General features: G+C 33.6%; 1 protein-coding gene across 8 annotated transcripts in view; it reads left to right on the top strand.

Annotated features, from left to right (window-relative positions):
• The window catches only part of msn (serine/threonine-protein kinase msn), a 38,102-nt gene extending 22,937 nt beyond the window's left edge, over nt 1-15,165 (top strand). For 6 of the 8 annotated variants that reach the window (XM_046612863.2, XM_046612870.2, XM_046612865.2 and 3 more), the window contains 6 exons: nt 4,194-4,328; nt 9,102-9,312; nt 9,381-9,601; nt 10,077-10,394; nt 10,566-10,865; nt 11,217-15,165. In XM_046612863.2, coding sequence (XP_046468819.1) covers nt 4,194-4,328; nt 9,102-9,312; nt 9,381-9,601; nt 10,077-10,394; nt 10,566-10,865; nt 11,217-11,300 — 1,269 coding nt within the window. In that variant the 3' untranslated portion in view covers nt 11,301-15,165. The remainder of the gene's footprint in view (nt 1-4,193; nt 4,329-9,101; nt 9,313-9,380; nt 9,602-10,076; nt 10,395-10,565; nt 10,866-11,216) is intronic. The other 2 variants (XM_046612867.2, XM_046612871.2) reach the window with 2 other exon arrangements.
• Nucleotides 15,166-20,243: the final 5,078 nt, after the last annotated feature.

Below are 20,243 nucleotides of genomic sequence, written 5' to 3' on the forward strand. Positions count from 1 at the left end.
GAAATATTGTGTTCAATGCGACCTTTCAATTCTTCAAACAACATTAATAATTAAAACTAGCTGTTCATCATTTTTCTCGCTCGTTCAAAAGTTTTTTCAAGTTCCTTTCTCACTTGCTGCGATCAATGGGCTATGTCGTGTCTGAATCAGAAGTTTGAGCACAAAATAAATCAACATTCTTACTATATCATAGAAGTGAATCTGAGCATATTCGTGTTACACAAGCCAGATATGAGCAATTTACCAATAGGTTTGAAAATTGCAAGCTTCAAAATCTTTATACTTTTGTATATTTGATCTTATTATAACGTTTTTGGGCTTGTTCAGAGATTGACTGAATTAAATTTCACGAACAGTTGTTACACTCCAGAGTAAATAAAATTACATTTGTGTAACTGCGGTATACCATATGTACATCAATAATATTATGGGCATCTGCTCAGCGAACAGAATGAGCCCAAAAACATAAAATTGGTTCAAAACCGCCAGGGTTTTAATCATTATGAATTTTTTGATAATTAATATTTAGCTTGTGTTATTCAAAGCAATTTATTCCTTCGTATTCATCGCTATTGGCGCATATAACATTACTAACGTTTTTGATTCTTTCCTTATCATACGATTCAGGTCCGTTCATCCTTAAGAACAAAACTTCATATCTACTTGTACTTATAACCATTTGTTTTCCTTTATGAATGGTTTAATCTTAACGTCTTTAAAAATACAGAAAATGTTTTGCAACATGCAATATATGTAAGCAAGAAGTTAGAGAAATCCTCGATGTTGGTCAGAAAAACAAGGAAAAGTGAGTGAGCTTTAAAATAGAAATTGAGTGGCCACCCTGTTATAGTTTGCGGAACAAAAAATCCAACTACCAGAAAAAAACATACGCCATGAGCCGCCTCAAGTAAAAAGCATAGAGGCTAGTCAGCTACGCTCCAGTTTTAGGCATATCCTTCTTGCGTTGATTAAAACTTAAAATTTAGCAAGCCATAGGTTCCTCGGTATTACTTCCCGTCATTAGAATAATTTTGCTCTCCTTTTGTGATCGTTTGCTACCCTCAGAAAGGCTTGGCTGTGTGCCCAAAAGAATTCAAAAGATCATTTTCGTGAATCTTATCTTATTTTGACTCACAGATCAAGAATTTTTCTCAATTTTGTATAGATTTTATTTTAATTGATGAACAAACAGCTAAATCGAAATATCTGGAAAGATTCAAGTTACATAAACAGGTGATTAAGGAAAATGTTTTTGATCTCTCATAGTTTTCATTAAAGTTAGTGATTTGCATAAAAACTTGTACTGTGGGCAATTTTTATCTACCAAACTGATCCTATAAAAAATTTGAAAACCAGTGGACTCTTAGGTTTTCATGTAGATGATTTGCACAGGGCACGGTAATTTTTATTCAGAATTTCCGATACAGCCAACTCAAAGTGTAAACTGTCTTTTTAAAAACCATTTTTTTTTTTTTTTCGAAATTGTCATAGGATTTCTTTTTCTATTTTTGCGTTTTTACCATTGAATGAAAATGTCTTCCAAAGACTTGTCAAACGTAACAAACGAATAAACTAGAAGTAATTAGATCAAAGCTGCAGAAAACATCTCGAAGCTGATGCTTCAAACTTGAAAATGCTTTGTCAAACAGTTCTTTATATGCATATTTTATTTGACAAGGTCTGAAAGATTATAAGAAACCAAAAATGCTTCTGATGTTAGCATGTTTACGCTACTTGAATTTTTTCACATTATTTAGTCATGCCCTTTGTTTGTTGGATAAAAGAATTACCTAAAATTTGAAAAGGCCTGTTTAGTATGTCAAAATGTGTCAAGATTCAGCGAAGTTAATTCATCGACTTTGCTGAGTATGCAGCCAGCCATTTTGGGGCCACCGTACTTTAATGAGTTACCGTCTTCTACCAAATGTCTAAATCTATTAAATTTCTCCTAATGATTTTGCGTCTGGTTTTGTGGGAATAACAGCATGAAACTTCTTGGGAGAATATTATATGTAGTCTTTTTTTTTTTCTTTCTAGAATTCAGGGTGTCTAGCTGTCAGGATAATCTTAAATACCGAGTATCTCAAAAAGATGATTTATTTATGTTGAGCACATTCGGCATGTGGACACCCTGTAGATTTATATCTAAGGACTGATCCGCGAAATAAATATTGTGTTCCTTTTTCATTCAGTCACGGTGCGAAGTGATTATTGTTTTTAATAAATGGAAATCCTGACTCGTACCAATCTTTTCAAGACTGTTTTCACGTGTTTCGTATAAAGTTTGGATCCATTTACAGACCTCTGTAAAAAAACGTGATCGGTTTCACTCACTACAGACTCGACAAATCAGCGTTTCAATAAGTTTTCCATATAATTGTTAGTAAAACGATGATCTTCAGTAGCTCCAAAGGTTGAAATGTTCTAATTTGTCATCAATTCTACTAAACGGAATTATTTAAATTATATCATACATAAATAGTAAAATTTATCGGTAGAGCGTCTATTAATGTTGGAAAACAGTTTTCATTGCAAAAGAGAAAAATAAATTGGTGTATTATTTAAAAAGAAATAGAAAAAAAAAGAGATTAACAATAACAATAATAATAATAATTCACATATACGTAGACGTGATAATAGATCCTGCGTATAAAATGTGCCAAAAGACACATCGACACATGTAAAAACAGACTGCACCTATCATAGAGTTGGATGTAAAATGGGAACAAAAAAAATTGTAATAAAAAACTTTTAGATGGATAAGAACCAACATGTGACAGAATAACAATGTGTTTTGTGCTAACAAGTCTAAAAACCAACCGATTATAACAGTGCATGGCACCATGACCTGTGCAATCTAGACGGAGCATCGTAAAATTGACAACATTTCAGAAAAAAAAAAAAAAAAATTTGACCGTCGTGAGGAGAAGAGAAGAAGAATTGTTGAAAAAATGTTTCGGTGTGAAAACACTGTGAACACACGAGAAAAAAAGAAAGGAAAGAAAGAAAGAGAGAAAGGAACTTAAACCGTCGTCACAAAAAGTGACGATATAGCAAATGTTGCATGTCACGCTTAAATGTAGAGGACAATGAATGCCACGCTACGCTAATTCTGCCAACAAGATTATATGATTGAATGAAATATTTCGTTGCCTCTATAGCATGCCGCATTTCGTCAAGAGTATGCTTTACGCGCATGTTACAAGGATGATGTATCGTCGATTTAATGTATTTGTTGTTCAATTTCAGTCATTACTTATACGTGTTGTGTTGGGCTAAGCTATAGGTACATACATGTTTTGTCTGAATCTGATGTCTTGTGTCTGTTGTTTGTTTACTTATTTTTATTTTTTGGTTCTACTCTTACATTAAATTATTAAATCTATATTCTTGTTCTTATCGGCATGATTATTAGAGTTTTGTTTTTGTATTTTACGTCTTGTTTTTTCACCGGTATGCACTTATTTTTAAACTATATTTAAGAATAATACCACTTTATATGATTAATATAAATTTTTTACACAACATATATGTGTATATATACACACACACACACACACACACACACATTATAGGCTAGATGATACATGAAATTTGTTACGCTTAACGCTGTGCTTTTTATTTAATGTTATTTGTTTAAATTTTAATAATGTGTTGCGATTTTTTTTTTTTTTATTTTTTTTTATTTTTTTTTTTTTTTTGTTCTCTTCTTGTTTTTAGTTTTTTGCATTTTATTCACTTTTCTCCACAAACTTTTCCTTCACATTGCTTACTTGTTTTCACCACCTTATTTCTTTCATTCACCACCATTTACTTCACTATTGTGATTAAAAAATAAAATAAAAAAATGTAAATATAAACATGTCCACATACATGCTCAGATCTCTTTTCATTTATCGTTTATCCAGTAAAATCGTGACGTTCATCAAGCCTTGAATTAAGTTTACTTGCTACAATATCTTTAGACGATTTGTAGTTTCACCAGAATCTCTTTTATATTGTAATTTCAAAGTGCGACAAGAAAAAATGTGGCAATTTGCTGAGATCCTTGGATTAAAGAAAAAAAGAAAAAAAAAAAAAATATGTACTACCGAAAGTCTTTGGTGCTATGAATTCAAGCCTTGATTAGTTTACAACAACGGTAATATTCTTTCTCACGACTTAAACGTCATTGGACACTGGCTGGTTTGCAGAGTCGGGAAGGAGAGAGACGAGGAGGTGAGTTCCAGAGGTCAGACTCTTCCCCTGGGTCAAGACCAAGCTCTGTTCTACCGGATCTTCTAACTTCATCCCCCGGTCAACGACAAGACAAATCGACTAGTGAGGAGGTCAGGCACACAAATACAATCTCTATTCAAACAACGATATTTTATTATTATTACAACACCAATTATACGTTATTTTTCTACGAATTCTATGTCCGAAGGCTTACTGCTGTGTATCGTGTGGATTTTTTTTCTTTTGTCACTCTTTTTGTCTCCCTCTCTTTCTGAGGTTCAACGTGACTCCGTCAAATTTGATGCTTTCAGCTATTTTATTGCTCAACGTCATATAACTGTGTCTCCGAGACTCAGATGTTTCTTGTTTCGCTTCGAATGATGATGTGGTTTTTGATCTGGACTTTTCAATTTCCTTTTATACCATACGCCACATTATAATACATGTACATAAGTTTATTCAATTTAATGGAAGAAATTATCGCAGTGGAACATAAATTAAGACTCTCAAAAATGAACTGCACTGATTGAAGATAAATAATTCAGCGGCATCTAACGATGTATTCAAACAAGTTGCTAGGTCAAAAGCCACACAGATCTTCAGTTTTATTCAAGTACATTTCAAGATCCGAGTAATTCATCATGAAGGGAATTGATTGATAAATTCTTTTATTAAAACCGATAGTTGAGCACAGAGCTCGAATCGGCAATCACAAAAAACACGGTTTTCTAAAGTAACCTGTTGCCCATGAGTAAAGCTTTAACGAACACAATTCTACTCGATATTCAACCATTTTGTTTTTTTCTCCACAAGTGATTGAATGTGAGAATGAAATTTGATGCCGTGCCTCTGTCCTGATTGACTTAAAAAATTTGTTTCGTCGGTAATTCATGTTTGTCAGGAAAGAAAGTAACGTCGCTTTATGGAAACAACTTTAGTCAGTCTTTTTTTAGTAAATAGATTGTATCTATAAAATGAAGTGAGTTATTTTTGTTCAGTAAGCGATTCTTCTAAATGTAATTCCATTTAATTGCCAGATATCTCTATTTTCTACCGAGACATGGTATTTGAATGGGTAATAACGCCGAGATTTTTCCAACTTACAATGCAAAGAAAAAAAAAACATCAAATCTATGCTTCTTGTAATAAACGCTTTGCTAGGAATGTCATGTAAATTCGGAGAAAAAAAATTATGTACCCGTTTTATTGCTATCGTTCTGTAATTATTGTCCACGAGCCAGAGCAAAAAAAAAGTAGGTTCATAATGCAATTTTCTACAAATTTGATTTTCTTATTGGAAAATGTTTGGGGGTGTCCCCTGAATGTAAATTTAAGTTGGCGAAACAGAGGGCTTGTTAAGCTTCAGCCGCCATTTTGGAAAATACGTTTTATTAAATATCTCATGAACCATGCATGGTACAACAAATACGTTACGCATCTTTCTTGTAGGTAATAAAATTCTCTACAACTGTTGTAGAGAACTTTTTTCTGTATAGTGGATAGATTTATATTTATAGCGCAGCAAACTTTCCAACATCGTTATTGCTAAATGTGTAGTTAACGGTTGATGAAATAGTACTGACAATGGCGATGAAAAAATTTGTAGAACATCAAATTTCCAGTAAACTTTATTTCAAGTTTTTTTTCCATAAAATTGATACTTTAAATTTGAGGTACTATAAATTAAAACTTATGCACTATTCAGAAAAAAAGTTTCCGATAAAAGTTGTAGAGAATTTTATTATCTACGAAAACTATCCCTACTGTTTTTGTCGAACGATGCACGGTTCACGAGATATTTGAAAAAACGTATCCCTCCCACCTACTTGAATTTATAGCAAGAAAATCAATTCTCTAGAAGATCGCAGACAAAAGGTACCTGGCTTTTGGATTATTGTGCAGCCAAATATTTCCGTATATGACTGATATTTACGATTGGAAAAAGTTTTGGCTTAAAGGATTTTCAGCTTACTAGTATGTAAGACCGTCAAGTGAATATGAGTTTGAAGGTAAACTGAATTTGAAATGAGCCCGCTAGATTCAGAAGTATTAAATTGATCATGTGACTAAAACTTAAGTTAGCGGTCAAACATTTTTCCGGTATCAGCGTGACTAATTCAGGATTATGTTGTGTGTTGTGGGTCTCGCGGGAGCTCTAACTCGAAGGGCAGGGCCCTGTACTGACCACCCCAATCCCAATACTAATTGCAATGTAAGTATTCATCCATCTACATCGATTCAGTCTTATGTCACGAAATAAAAATTCATTGGGAATTCAGTGTAGAGATTTATAACTTTTAGTACTATACCTAGATGGAAACGGTTTGCTAGTTTCACTGTAGATGGAATATGGAATTTCTAACACTTAAAATCAGTTCACAAATTATGATATTAACTCTTTAACATACGTCATTCGTAACGTTTATAAAAAAAAAAAATAATTTACTTTGCGTAAAATTTTCTTTCCACTCATGCCCGTTTTATAGAGTCTGAGGCATACGTGGTGTAAATCCTATCTTTAATAGTACTTTAACTTGATACTATTTTTTTTTTCTCTTTCTTTTCTTTCGATTCATTCATAATCAGTTATTACCAGAAATTTCCTACGACTGAGAGTTGCCTGAACAAATCTCTTCCTAATGTTTCTTTTGCCTCAATTGTAGTTATAATTTCTGTTCAAGTATTAAATTGGGTACCCTGAAATTGAGAGAACAGGCCTTTTCAGCTAAGTATATAATATTTGAACACGCACGTGCCTTCGTGACAAAATGGAACTCCCGCTGTTTCGGTTTATAAATATAGCCAACAGGAGTAAATTTTTGATGTCCACAAACCAATCGAAGATTTACATTCATTTTGGAAAGTTCACAATGTATACACACTACTCTTTGGGCCCCAGTCAAGGATTTTTTCCAATTATTCAAAAACCACTTTCATACCCTGCCAAAGAAAATGGTTTGTAACTCAAGGGGTTGGTAGAAAAGGTGTACGAGTGCATTTTTGTTAACGTTAAGAAACCCGAGATCAAAATTATGACATTTTCAGTTTGAATATGTTCATCTCAAAACCAAGAATCTTTACCTTTGTACTTTTTTTCACATCAAACCCATCAATCGTTATCAAGTTTCGTGTTAGGGAAGGTAAAGAGCGGAGAAATTACACAAATTTCCTACTTAGCTGAAAAGTCCTACCGTACGATAACTACTAACACTTGATTATAATCGTTAGGAAAAAATAATCTTACTAACATATTATCCGAAATATACTGAAAATTTGATGTATGTAATACAATGTACTCAATGGCGTTGAATTATCTGGATAATCATTTCCTGCAAGTATCGAATAAATTAACAAGAAAATTGTGTCCTTTCTTTTTACACATCTGAAAACTCGGGTCTAAATTCAGGGAACCGGTTGATATATATTTCAACAATGGTGATTGGTGTTGGACCTGTAAATAATAAATGGTGGTGGATATTTTTTACTTTTACCTTTTCCTCTCTCTTATGCCTTTATTTATTGTTATTATTCTATGGTTTGGTTTTTCCAATTATTTATTTACTTATTTGCTTCACCTCTAATTATCGCACCTTTGCTTTTTTACTCTATTTGTCCATTTTATCGTTGCAGGTAAAATCAACTTAATATTTTTATTATTGAAGTTTATCTAACCATTTGATATTCTCTTTTTCTTTTCTTTATTCTACGATTACACTCTTAATTCATACTTTTAATCCACATATTTTACTGTTATATTTTATGTTCAATCCATTAGACCTAAGTTTTACAAATTTGAAACTAAAAGTTACAAGTTTTTCACGCTCTATCCGATGGGTATGTCTGAGGAGAAGAATTTAGAACCAGAATCAGCTCATTGACGAACACTTCATACCTTCATAAAAAAATATCTTACTCTCTTCAACATGTGTATCACTTGTACTAACACTATTTTTAATTATCGTATCCAATATAGTGGTTTAATTTCAGTCATTAATTCGGATTCATGAATTGTACAGTATTTTACTCCACGTTTTTTAAATCATGTTTTTGACAATCTTATCTCACAGTTAACAAACTTTCTGCGAAATTGTTCATTTTCGAAGAAAAAATTTGGTGTAAAACTAAAATCACTCGATGGTTGTGAATCTTTCACAACTTTATATGCTGTTTACAAAATCAAACTGGCCACTCAGTTTGCTTAAAAAATTCGTGTTATTTCAAAATTACGTTACTTTGCGGAACGTGCGTGTAAAGGACTGAACAAAAAAGCATTTCGAAGCGTCAGTTTTGTGATGTTTTGGTCTATTTAATTTAAGAACTTTTTTACGATAGTTTGTTCGTTACATTTGATCATAGTTTTTGGATCAAGCTTTTGTTTAATGGTCGATAACTCGTTGACAAAAAGTTATGCCAGATATTATCCAATTTTTTTTTGAAGATAACAGTCTACACTTGCAATTTTTTCTCTTGAAAATGGGAAAAAAAATTACTGTGGCCGTGCAGCACTTTAAAGTCAGAAAACGATACATGTGGTTTTAAGGAGACACCAGTATGAAAAAACTTGATGGAGACTAAATCTGCAAGTAGTATCTTGAAGTTGATGCTTCGAGCTTCGAAATGATATTTTGAATAGTTGTTTACGCGCATTTTTCACAGATCACCTAAGTTTCAAGTTACGCGTCTTTATACGTAAAGAATCAGATGCTCTTCAATCTTGTAAACAGCTTACTTATCCAATTAATATCATCTTTCATGATAAAAACGAAATAGGAATAAACATGTGTACAATACGATAGTGAAAATTAATCCACTGTACTTGAAAATGAAATGTGGAAATGTCCGTCCGATATTCCAGGAATCATAGGATTGTATCTCTGTTGCAGTACCGCCAGGCCGTTAATCTCCCTCCAAATGTACTCCAGCAGAAACAGAAATCATTCCTGACTTTTGGATTCAATGCTGGTTCGACGAGAAGAGAGTCCCATGTGAACGTTAACGTCACACCAACCAGCCATGACTTAGCTTCCGACACACCGGAAATACGGAAGTACAAAAAAAGGTTCAACAGTGAGATTCTCTGCGCTGCATTGTGGGGTACGTAATCGTCTCCATTTGTTACTTCTGATCCTATGAAATTTTTAATCCCGAAGTTATTGTCACAGGTGTTAACTTGCTCATCGGTACAGAAAATGGTTTGATGCTGTTGGACAGGAGTGGACAAGGTAAAGTTTATCAATTGATTAACCGAAGAAGATTTCAACAGATGGAGGTATTGGAAGGGCAGAATATATTAGTCACGATCAGCGGCAAGAAGAACAGAGTCAGAGTTTACTACCTCTCTTGGCTCAAGAGCAAAATCCTACGCACGGATGGGCATAGCGATGTAAGTTGACCATTCCATGGCCTTATATTAAGATCGAATGCATTCCCCCATTTGAATCGAAAGGTAGGAAAAGAGAAGAAACTGTTTTAAAAATCACCAACAATGTTATTTGCGCCAACGATAGTTTTTCGGTGAACTCTGGAAATCTCAACGTCGAACAAAATGAGCCCAAAAACTTTAGAATTAGAACAAAAACGAATAATTTCAAACATTTCAATTACAGCATTTTTTCTCAGATTGTTGATGTTTTAGCTTGTGTTATTCAAACTTATTCAATATCATTTCTATCTCATGATAAGGGTGTTGTTTTACCTGTATTTACCATCATCAGTACCAATAACATTGCTGGAGATTGTTTCAAAGTTTTATTTCTTCTTTCCTAACTTTGATTTAGACAGTACAGTTCTTTTATCTCAAATCTGTTATTTAGCCCTTTTATTTTTAATCAGTTATTTATTGAACTTGTTTTAAACAGCAAGTTGAGCGGCGTAACGGTTGGATCAACGTTGGCGATCTGCAGGGAGCAGTGCACTTTAAAATAGTTAAATATGAGCGAATAAAGTTCCTTGTGATCGCGTTGAAGGATTCGATAGAAATATACGCCTGGGCACCAAAACCATATCACAAATTTATGGCTTTCAAGTCTTTTGGTGAACTTGCACACAGGCCGCTGCTTGTCGATCTCACTGTCGAAGAAGGCACAAGACTGAAAGTCATTTATGGAAGTGCTGATGGTTTCCATGCAGTCGATCTTGATTCTGCAACAGTCTATGATATCTACCTTCCTAAACACGTGAGTTATATTAAAATGCCTCCATATTAATGGGACATTGTCTGAATTTGATTAAATTTGACTTGCCTGAGCTGCACTTGATCAGTTTTATTTTGTAATTCTTTTGTTTGGACATTGTTTCGTCTGAACGGTAACTTCTGTATCATACTTAAGCGCGATTCTTTCACACAGCCTCAGGGACCGATCTGCCCACACTGCATCGTCGCTTTGCCAAATAGTAACGGAATGCAACTCTTGCTTTGCTACGATAACGAGGGTGTTTATGTAAACACATATGGCCGAGTAGCAAAGACAATGGTCCTGCAGTGGGGAGAAATGCCGACAAGTGTTGCGTACATCGGTACAGGTCAAATTATGGGCTGGGGAAATAAGGCGATTGAAATTAGGAGTGTAGAAAGCGGTCATCTCGACGGGGTCTTCATGCATAAAAAAGCGCAGAGACTCAAGTTTCTCTGCGAACGGAACGATAAGGTAAGAAATCGCTCAGGCTTTTTTAATATAAAAAATTAGTTGATTCTCTGCATGACTAGGTTATATTTTTGATGAATTTTTTCTCCAATGATATTTCGAGAACGAAGCAACGAATTTTTATGATTTTGATCTAAATTGCAACGGTTCTTCTTAACTCACAAATAATTAGACTTTGAGTAAAATTATTTAATAATGTTTCTGAGTTCGATACACACCCGAGTAGAGAGAGTGTAGACTGACCCATGAAGGTCTGCCAGATTAACAACTTGTCGTAAGACGTGCTCCTCGCTCTACTTTGATTGAAAATATGATCATAATTGCACATTTAATGATTTTTATGTTCCTTCTTAGGTATTCTTTTCATCGGCAAAAGGTGGCAGTTCTTGCCAGATATATTTCATGACGTTGAATAAACCAGGTATGGCTAACTGGTGATCTCGAATGTGGCCACATTTGGCCCCACCAAAAATGCCACCACCATATCCATCCCGAGCATTAGGATTTTTCCCTCGACAACCCCCAACCCACTATTCACTGCCACAGTCAAGTATTATAGAATCCAGACAATGTGTCCATCAACGTCACAAACTCTACCCGCAGCGACAAAACACCTCGCGGACACTCAACGTCATCAATCTCCTTGTTAAGAGATTTTTATGCTTTTTCATGTGCCCTTGCAGCGTATGCAGTCGCGTTTAGCTATGCTTTGTCATAAGATGCTTTCTGATGACACAAATTTTTTTACTCTTAGTTCGGTTCGTTTGTGAAAAAATTTTACTCGTTGTTAGAAATTAGAAATTAATTGCTGAATTCGGAGTTTGTTACAAATGATCATTTCTTGTCACGAATCATTGGTACGTTACGCAATATGAATATGTACTTGAGTGGAGTGAAATGTTGGTGTTTCGTATTTCACTAATTTCAATCGACTGTTGGCCATGTTTCAGTGATTCCAGCAATAGGTCTCGAGTAGTTATTATGAATTCAGATTTTTACTCCGTTACTTTATAAACACTGCAAGGGTCAATGTTGGGTATAAAATTTCGTGTCTGACATAATTCAATGTTGCCCTTATGTATTTATAAACTACTAATAAGCGACAGTTCACTAAACGTGGGAAGAACTGATACATATTAAGGAGAAAGCAACAACAACAAGAAAAATGAGTAAATAGTTTCCGTGTCCACGTGAAAACTCGAATTGATCAAAACTCAGGACTGTTGATATATAGACGAGTTCCCCTCACAATTTCGATGTAGCTAAAAAGTAAAAATTTCAGAATGCAGATGTGCAAAAATTTTTATAGTAAAAATTTTATTTTTCTCAACGGTCAAAAATTAGTTGGGAAAATGTGATGAAATTTTTGTCTTCTTTTTTTAGTCTGCCTAAAAATTGAAAGAAATTCGCTAAATAATAACATAAAGCAAAGTGACAAAAAGTAACTCCGACAAAAAAATAATAAAGAATAATAACAGTTTTCACCAAGGTAAAATTATGGTAAAAAATTAATCAACAATTGTAATTATGATGCTATTTGCTGTTCGGAGTCTCATGTGAACATGGGAATATCCAGAAAAACGATAATATCAATACCAGTACGATTATTACATTAAATTCATAGAATCCTTTAATACTTTTGTCGACAAAAAAATAGGGAGAAAAAAACCAATAAAAAGCTTAGAACAATGAATCATCAATAGATGTACTTTAACATGGATTATTTGGACCATTCCACACTCTTTTTCAGATAACCAATATTTTCCTTTCTTTTCATTATGAATAAACATTATTACTATATTAATAATATTAGTTTCAGTCTATGTGTTGATAGGTCACAATTGTACATTATTATAATTGAGAGATGAAAACTTAGATACAGTAATAGTGCTCCAATTTTTTTTAACCTATATATATACACACGAACACACATTCTCTTCAACTGTTCCCAGCAAAACAAAAATGATTACACGTGGACTGATTACTAGTTTAGATTACGGCTGGTCCACAGTGTCGAAGTCTTCTTTTACTCAGTATCTGTATTTGTAACTCAAAACTCGAAATTACTGCTTCAAAGAAATGATGTAACTGTATACTAGGGTCCGAATAAATCCGAGTATTCTAGTTTGACCTGAAAGAGGGAAACTTGTTGACTTGTTAAACGATATTGCAGCAGGGTTTTTCTTCTAGCGTATGAATATTTTTATCGCGTTTTTCATTAACTATTCTCGTTGCGTAAATACAACATCGGCGATGTTCCAACTATTATTACTGGATTTAATCTCTCAAATGTTAGAAGGACTCGTAGAGTCCACTTTCCCTATATCGGTAAGTTGCACATTATTGATTTTGGTTGATTTTTTGCCAAAAGTACATATGCTAGAGGGACACAGTTGATTGATAACCGACTGTACTTTGATATTTGTAAGATAATGTGAATGGCGCCAATATCATCATTCTTGGTGTTAGCCAAACACGAGTTTACACTCATAGGAATGCACTTTTGATGAGACATTCGTGTACACTGAAGACAGTTATGAAGGTCGGTCAGTTGAAAATTAAAACTTTTTTTTTTATTAATTCGGTAATTATTAAATGTTTTTGAAACAACAAAGAATTGTATAATTGTCATGAAGAGCTTGGATATCAATTTTCCACTTTAAATCGTTCAAGTGTAGTAAAAAAATCCGTCAAATATTTAACATTTCAATATTGTACACTGATGTTGACTTTCATCAATATCTAGTATCTATTGATCAATATAATTGAATTAACAAAACGTATTGATTTTCATTTGACCAACCTGCCTAACATTGAACACCCAATTGTTCCTGCTGAACTGGTAATAATGACGAGCCCTTAGAGAGCAAACAGCTTTAGGTAGTATGTATCAAAAAGTTTTTAATTAAGTGTCGAAAAGTCATGTCTCTTCTTATTTTGATAACAGTTGTTTTTCCTCTCCCATCTGTTGTACTGCTTATACATAGTTTTGGGCATACTGTGTAGCATCGTTTTGTATAAGTAATGTGTATAAAGTATGATAAAGTTTAATGGACTCAAGCTTTTTTATTATTGATATAATTGATTTTTGTATTGTAATATTGTAATGCTCTGTCCTCTTTCCACGCAATTCTCGTTTCTGTTATACCGTTTGTCCATGTGTATTTTTTGTATTTCTTTTAAAAATTTTCTTCATTACTTGACGTGACCTTGTATTATGTATACTAGAGATTTAAGCCCCGACATGATCAATTATACAATATTGTATTTACCACATACATAAAATAACAAAAAATTTGACATAAAAGGATTACTAGAAAATAATAATAATAAGAATAATAATCATCATCATCGTCATCATCATCATCATCATCATCATCATCAACAACAACAGCCGGGAATCCTAAAAAAAAGAAGTTTGTCTGAGAAATGACAATATCTCTTATTTACAAGAAGAGTATCAGGCTTTCTGGGTAATTGATTTTGCTCAAAGTTTTAGGGTAATTTCCTTGACCTGAAATATGAAGTCTGTGATATATAGATTCTTCTAACGGAGCTCTGAACACTCCAGTTGCAGTAGATTATATCAAAAGTTTCATGATTATAATTCTGTAACAAAGAAAACCTGTGGTCTATTTTTGCCTTAAATATTAATATTTCATTGTCTTAGGATCTCATATTGTGATTCAGGTGTGAATGGATATATTATTTCAGAACAATAGTGAAGCAACTGCGAATTTTCGATTACCTAATCTATTGTAAATTGAGCGAAGAAAGGTTCATTGGATAAAACCAATAAATTAGGATCTTCATATTTTGGGCCAAAAGAACACCCCTAAAAGTTTGGAGCTGAATCCATGTTCTGGAAGTCTGATACTTTCTTCGTTAAATTAATAAGGCAGTCATAAATGTTGTACATTTACCTTGTAAGTACCGTAAATGAGCATTCTGTATATGAATTGGAGGTGTAATCCAATGTTGATGTACTGTATTTGTAAGCTTGCAAACTTTTCAGTATATACATATGAATCAGAGCGGTACGCTCCGACCTTCCTCATGCTGTTTTAAGCTTAAGGGTTCTTTCATTAGAACGTGGCAAATATTAGGGAAACTGTTTGATATTAGAATAAATAAAAATGCATCCTCCAGTTTTTATACAATTTTCGTAAAATAAGGAATAATGAACGCCCTAACTAATTAATAATCCCTGTTTGTATATTAAAAACGAAAACACAAAAAAAGGAAGAAAAAATAAATAAAAAAATTAAGTATGGTCCAAACGTTGCCCCGAGTTGAAACAAAATACGGAAATGTGTAGAAAAACGTCGGTCATCTGATTAATTGGAACAACAGTGATGCTTGGCTAGTGGTTACTGAATATTCGGGTCGAGATGTGTTTATTTGGTGCAATTAAAGACTGTTTTAAAAAATGCGAGCATACGTGAAAGAAAAGCTTAATGCAGAGCGTATTATTCCTATCTGCAGTTATATATATATATACATATATATTATTACGATTTCGTGAGTTATAATTATCATTACTTAGTAACTCAACTCTTGTTCTATTATAAAACATCTAGATGGAATTAGCCTTTCGGTTTAATATCAGCGATCAGCAATTATCTTCTTCATCTTGTATCTGTTTCTTTTTTTAAAATTATTTTATTGTTTCTCTTTTTATATCTCTTCCAAAGATAGTAGTGATTTTTTATATTAATTATTATATCACCTTATATTGATTATACAAAACGTAACATATTATTATATACATTACATTATTATTAATATTATTATTATTATTATTAAGATCAAATATACATACAATTCATAATTCTGTTCAATCGATTCCTATTTTTTTTTTTTTTTTCAACTACGCCGATATGCTGCGATCCTCTTTTCTTACTACTAATTTTGACTTGACCTTTATGAACGTGTTTACCTATAATCCACGAAGCTATAAATCTTCAACAAGTCAATATACATATTGTATATCACAAATCCAACGACGGTGTAAAAGTATAACGCAATAAGAAGAAGTACGAATAAATGTTTTATTAAAAAGAGTATAATTTCGTCATGATATTTTTGTCATAGCAGCTAAGTGTCGTACAACACATTCATTTGGCGATGATCAATAGCGAATTCGATTTGTACAATAAAATGCGTACTAAATACAAATTTCCTACTTTCAATGAATACGATCGAGGGCACGAAAACTTTGAAAATTGCATTTGAGCTGCATTTTTTTTTTTTTTTTTTTTGCGATTCGAATTCGTAATTAGGGTGCCCTGATGGAAATTGTTTTCGTAAACTATCAGAAATTTCTACGTATTTACTCGGATTGTGAACTTCTAATAGTTTGTCAATTTTTATGAAAAATCTGTGACAAATTTTAATAATTATTTGGGGATTTGACACAATATCTGAAGTTCTCTGCAGAATATTAATTTCGGTAGATTTATCAAAAATCAGGCCCATTACCTGACACTTTCTCTGAACGGTTTTCCTGTTTCTAGATACGTTAAAAATTTTTTTACAGACGTCCATATTTTTTCAAAATTTAAAATCATCGTTTAGTTATTGATGCATTTATTTTTTTGCGTTTTACGATTGTATCCTCTGTTCCAGTCCAGAAGTCCAGCCATCACAACTGCCTCGGTAAGTATGTTCAAGGTATAAGAAAAATTTTATAGCATACGCGTATTATGTATTATCTTACTTGGTACGACCTTTCGTACATACTGTTTTTACTCACAATTATATTGTAAGTAACAATAATTCAATATTCACCGGTTGATATTTTTTATTTCAACTGATTTGTGGTTTGCGTTTTTGACGGATCACTTCCTTTCTGTCGAAAGTAATAAATTTATAAGTATAATGTGACAAAACATTTCTTTTGTGATTTTTAATTGAGTCTAAAATCAATTAATATTATTATAAAATGAAAATTATCAAATTAGATGCCTTTCTTTTTATGTATCTGAATATAATAATTTTTTGAAAAACATATTTTAAGTAATCTAGAAATCAAGCGGGTATACAAATTGGCATAAAAATTTTCAAATAACTTTCTATAATATAGATTCAAAAGCGAAGATGGAAGTTAATTTCTTACTGTATGCCATGTTGTATAATTGGTCTTTTAGATGGATCACCCGTATCTCACGAGCGTATAAAATTTGAACATCATTCTTTTTGTCATTTCAGTAGGCTGTTTCGAATGAGCTTCGTTTTTTTGTTCTTTATCGTTTGTCATGAGACACGTGCGGGAGACATTTGGTATGCAAATATCATGTTTTATTGTAACAACTGGTGTTGACAGCGAAAGGTCAAGCGGAAAAAAATGTTAGAAATGATAAACTCTAAATTGCCAAAGGTATGTGCACCTTGTAGACGTTACCCAAGGAACGAAATTTATCAAAAAGAAAAATGTATTTAGGTGGAGTTCACTTTGACTAAAGTAGAGGAATCCGAAGGTATTACGTTTCCACATGCGTTACTCATTATCGAAGCATGAATTTTATTTACAATGAGTTAAATTTACGCAAGAATAAAATTGTCATTTGAAAAACTACAATATGTTAGTATTTGACCCGGGAAAATAAGTTCACTTATGCTCATTTCCACACCACCGCAAGCGGTAAAGCATCCGGCGCGTTCTTTTTTTTACTTGGTATCCCCAGTAGGCCTACTCCACGGAGAATAATAGCAAGATCGATCTGAAGTTCTTCGAAAAATTGCAATCAATTTTTTTCACATGTTAATTATAGTAAATTGTTTTTCCCAGTCAATTTGTACTCGCGTATATTCGCAGTTTGTTCGAAATTTTTCAGTTCATATAACACGCCAACTATTATCGATGAAAGATAACTGTTTTAATTACGGATGAAAGATGGTTGTTTTAATTATGGATGAAGGGTGATTGTTTTTATCTTATAGGCGAACAGCGATTGACTTTGGATGTTCGTGTACGGTTTTTTTTTCTTGTGAGGTATGAGATAATCACTAAAATGGAGAACCTGGTGAATACGCAAAACTATCAACAACTAAACCAAGATTGAAAGCAGAAATCACTGTAAGACGTTGGCATTTACCTATCGGAAGACGATGCAGAAATCTTTGAAGAAATGGAAACAAATCGGAGTTGAATAAGCACAACCAACAAAATACGACAGAGCTGTATAATTCTACAATGAAATACAAACTGAACATGATCTATGAGCCACTCGAGAAAAAAAACTCTGACACTAATTAAAGACTGTGAAACCATTTAAAAAAAAAATTAGAGCAGGATAACTTTTACCACATTTTGTGATCATGATGATTCTGACCTACATCGCTAAATCTATGCATTGGTGAAAACAAGATGACTGACCCTGAACCAGACCTAAAAAATGAAACGTTAATTTGTCAGTACAGTCAATAAAACTCAGTTACCTGTAACAGAAGAAAATATAAGTAGTGACATATGTCGATACAGACAAAAGTAAACTTAGCTTAGATAAATGAAAAATATAATCAACGAATGAAGAGACAAATCAATTGGTTAGAACAGATAGAAGGATTACCTGAAACAGTCAAAAAGTTTGATTAGCTGAAAGAGACAGAAAGTTTGATTAGCTGAAACAGACAAAAGTTTTGGTAAGCTGAAACGGACAAAAGATTTGATTAGCTGAAACAGACAAAAAGTTTAATTTACTGAAACACACAAAAGTTTTGATTAGCATTGTCCATACACTGACAAAAAATGGGTCCAGTCCATGATGATATTCGCTTTAATATTCGTTGCTTCGATTATTAATTGTATTGATGAATAAACAACCTTCTGAATTTTTTGGATCGCCATTTGAGTTATCAAAGTGAATATCTTTTTCGACTGAACATTCTATCTCAGTGCATTTGTAAAAAAAATTGTTTCCTTGCCCTGAAACAGAAAATAAGACGATCAGTTACACGAGTGTTTATGTACATTCAAGATATATTTCATAAATACTTACGCCAAAATTCACCACTATCACAATACATTACTGAGATTTTCGTACCTGCGCGTTGAGCGCCGGGTTTCAAATGCCGTGCTTTCTCTCATAACTGAAAGGTATCAAGTCCACGCGCAAAAGGCGCCGTGGAACTTGAAAACTTTATTATTCGTAAAAAAATTAACCGAAGAGCCGAAAGATCAGCATATCGAGAGTGCGTAACTCTTATACATACCGTTTGCAAAATCGACGTGTAAAAACACGTTTCCGATTCCCGTTATTAAGTTACGCGCAAAAGGCTGCGTCCAATTCTTGTGATTAATCTACGCGCAATAAGGCGCGACAGATTAAACTGTCAAAAAATTTGTATTATCTAGGACTTGTTATATATTGTTTGCAAACTCGACGCGTAAAAAAACGTGTCCGATTCCCGTTATTAAGTTACGCGCAAAAGGCTGCGTCCAATTCTTGTGATTAATCTACGCGCAAGAAGGCGCGAAAGATTGAGCTGTCAAAAAATTAGTATTACCTAGGACTTGTCCCAAAAATTCTGTAGAAACCCAATCCGGATCTGCATCTTTTTGAATTAGATACATTGCTATGCGGATTGTTGTTCTCAGATTACAAATCGAATCGAAATCGGGAGGGAGGTTGGAGGGCATGCATTATTGTGTGGCGTGACGGTCGGCGGTCCTCTTCGACGCGAAGTCTTCGAGCTCAGCATCTCCCCCCATCTAGCGTACCACGGAACGCGATAGATGGTCCAGAGATGCGTTTTGCCCATTCAGACGATCACAGAGATCAATTAAATGGAATAATGATCGGTAATGACTGAATAAGTGAATTGAATAACGACTGAAGAATGGTTGCAGAGTGACAAGAAATGGGAAATTTAATCTCGTTAATATTCAAATGCTTACAAATGGTCAAGAGACTCGAATACAGAGTCTTCTGGGAAAAAAATTTCTGTAATCGTTTGACGCTGTGGATTACAAAAGTTAGTAACATCACGGTAGATCGCGACCTTCCTACCCTTGCCTATTTCCCAACGGAACCACCCAACGGAAAAGAGAGACTCACACACGCATGCATAAGCTCCGCGACGGATCCCAAAACGTCCACCTACCTACCCGGTTACCTATATTCGATCTAAACGATTCTCCATATTTTCCAACACAAATCATTCTTCATCATTTGCGCCGTGGTCACTGACTTACATTTTCGTTGGTTACCTGTTGAAGGCAAAATGTTTTTGTATCATAGTCTGCCTACTCAGAATACAGTAACGCGGTTATATCCCGCCAACTCTAGTATTGTATGTATTATTATATTAAATGTTGGCAGACTATCGGTACATTAACATTTTTTAAAATTGATTAAAAACATCCTGTATGCCAAATAG

Source organism: Neodiprion pinetum, chromosome 2 (genome assembly GCF_021155775.2).
Source record: "Neodiprion pinetum isolate iyNeoPine1 chromosome 2, iyNeoPine1.2, whole genome shotgun sequence".
NCBI classification, from domain to species: Eukaryota; Metazoa; Arthropoda; class Insecta; order Hymenoptera; family Diprionidae; genus Neodiprion; species Neodiprion pinetum.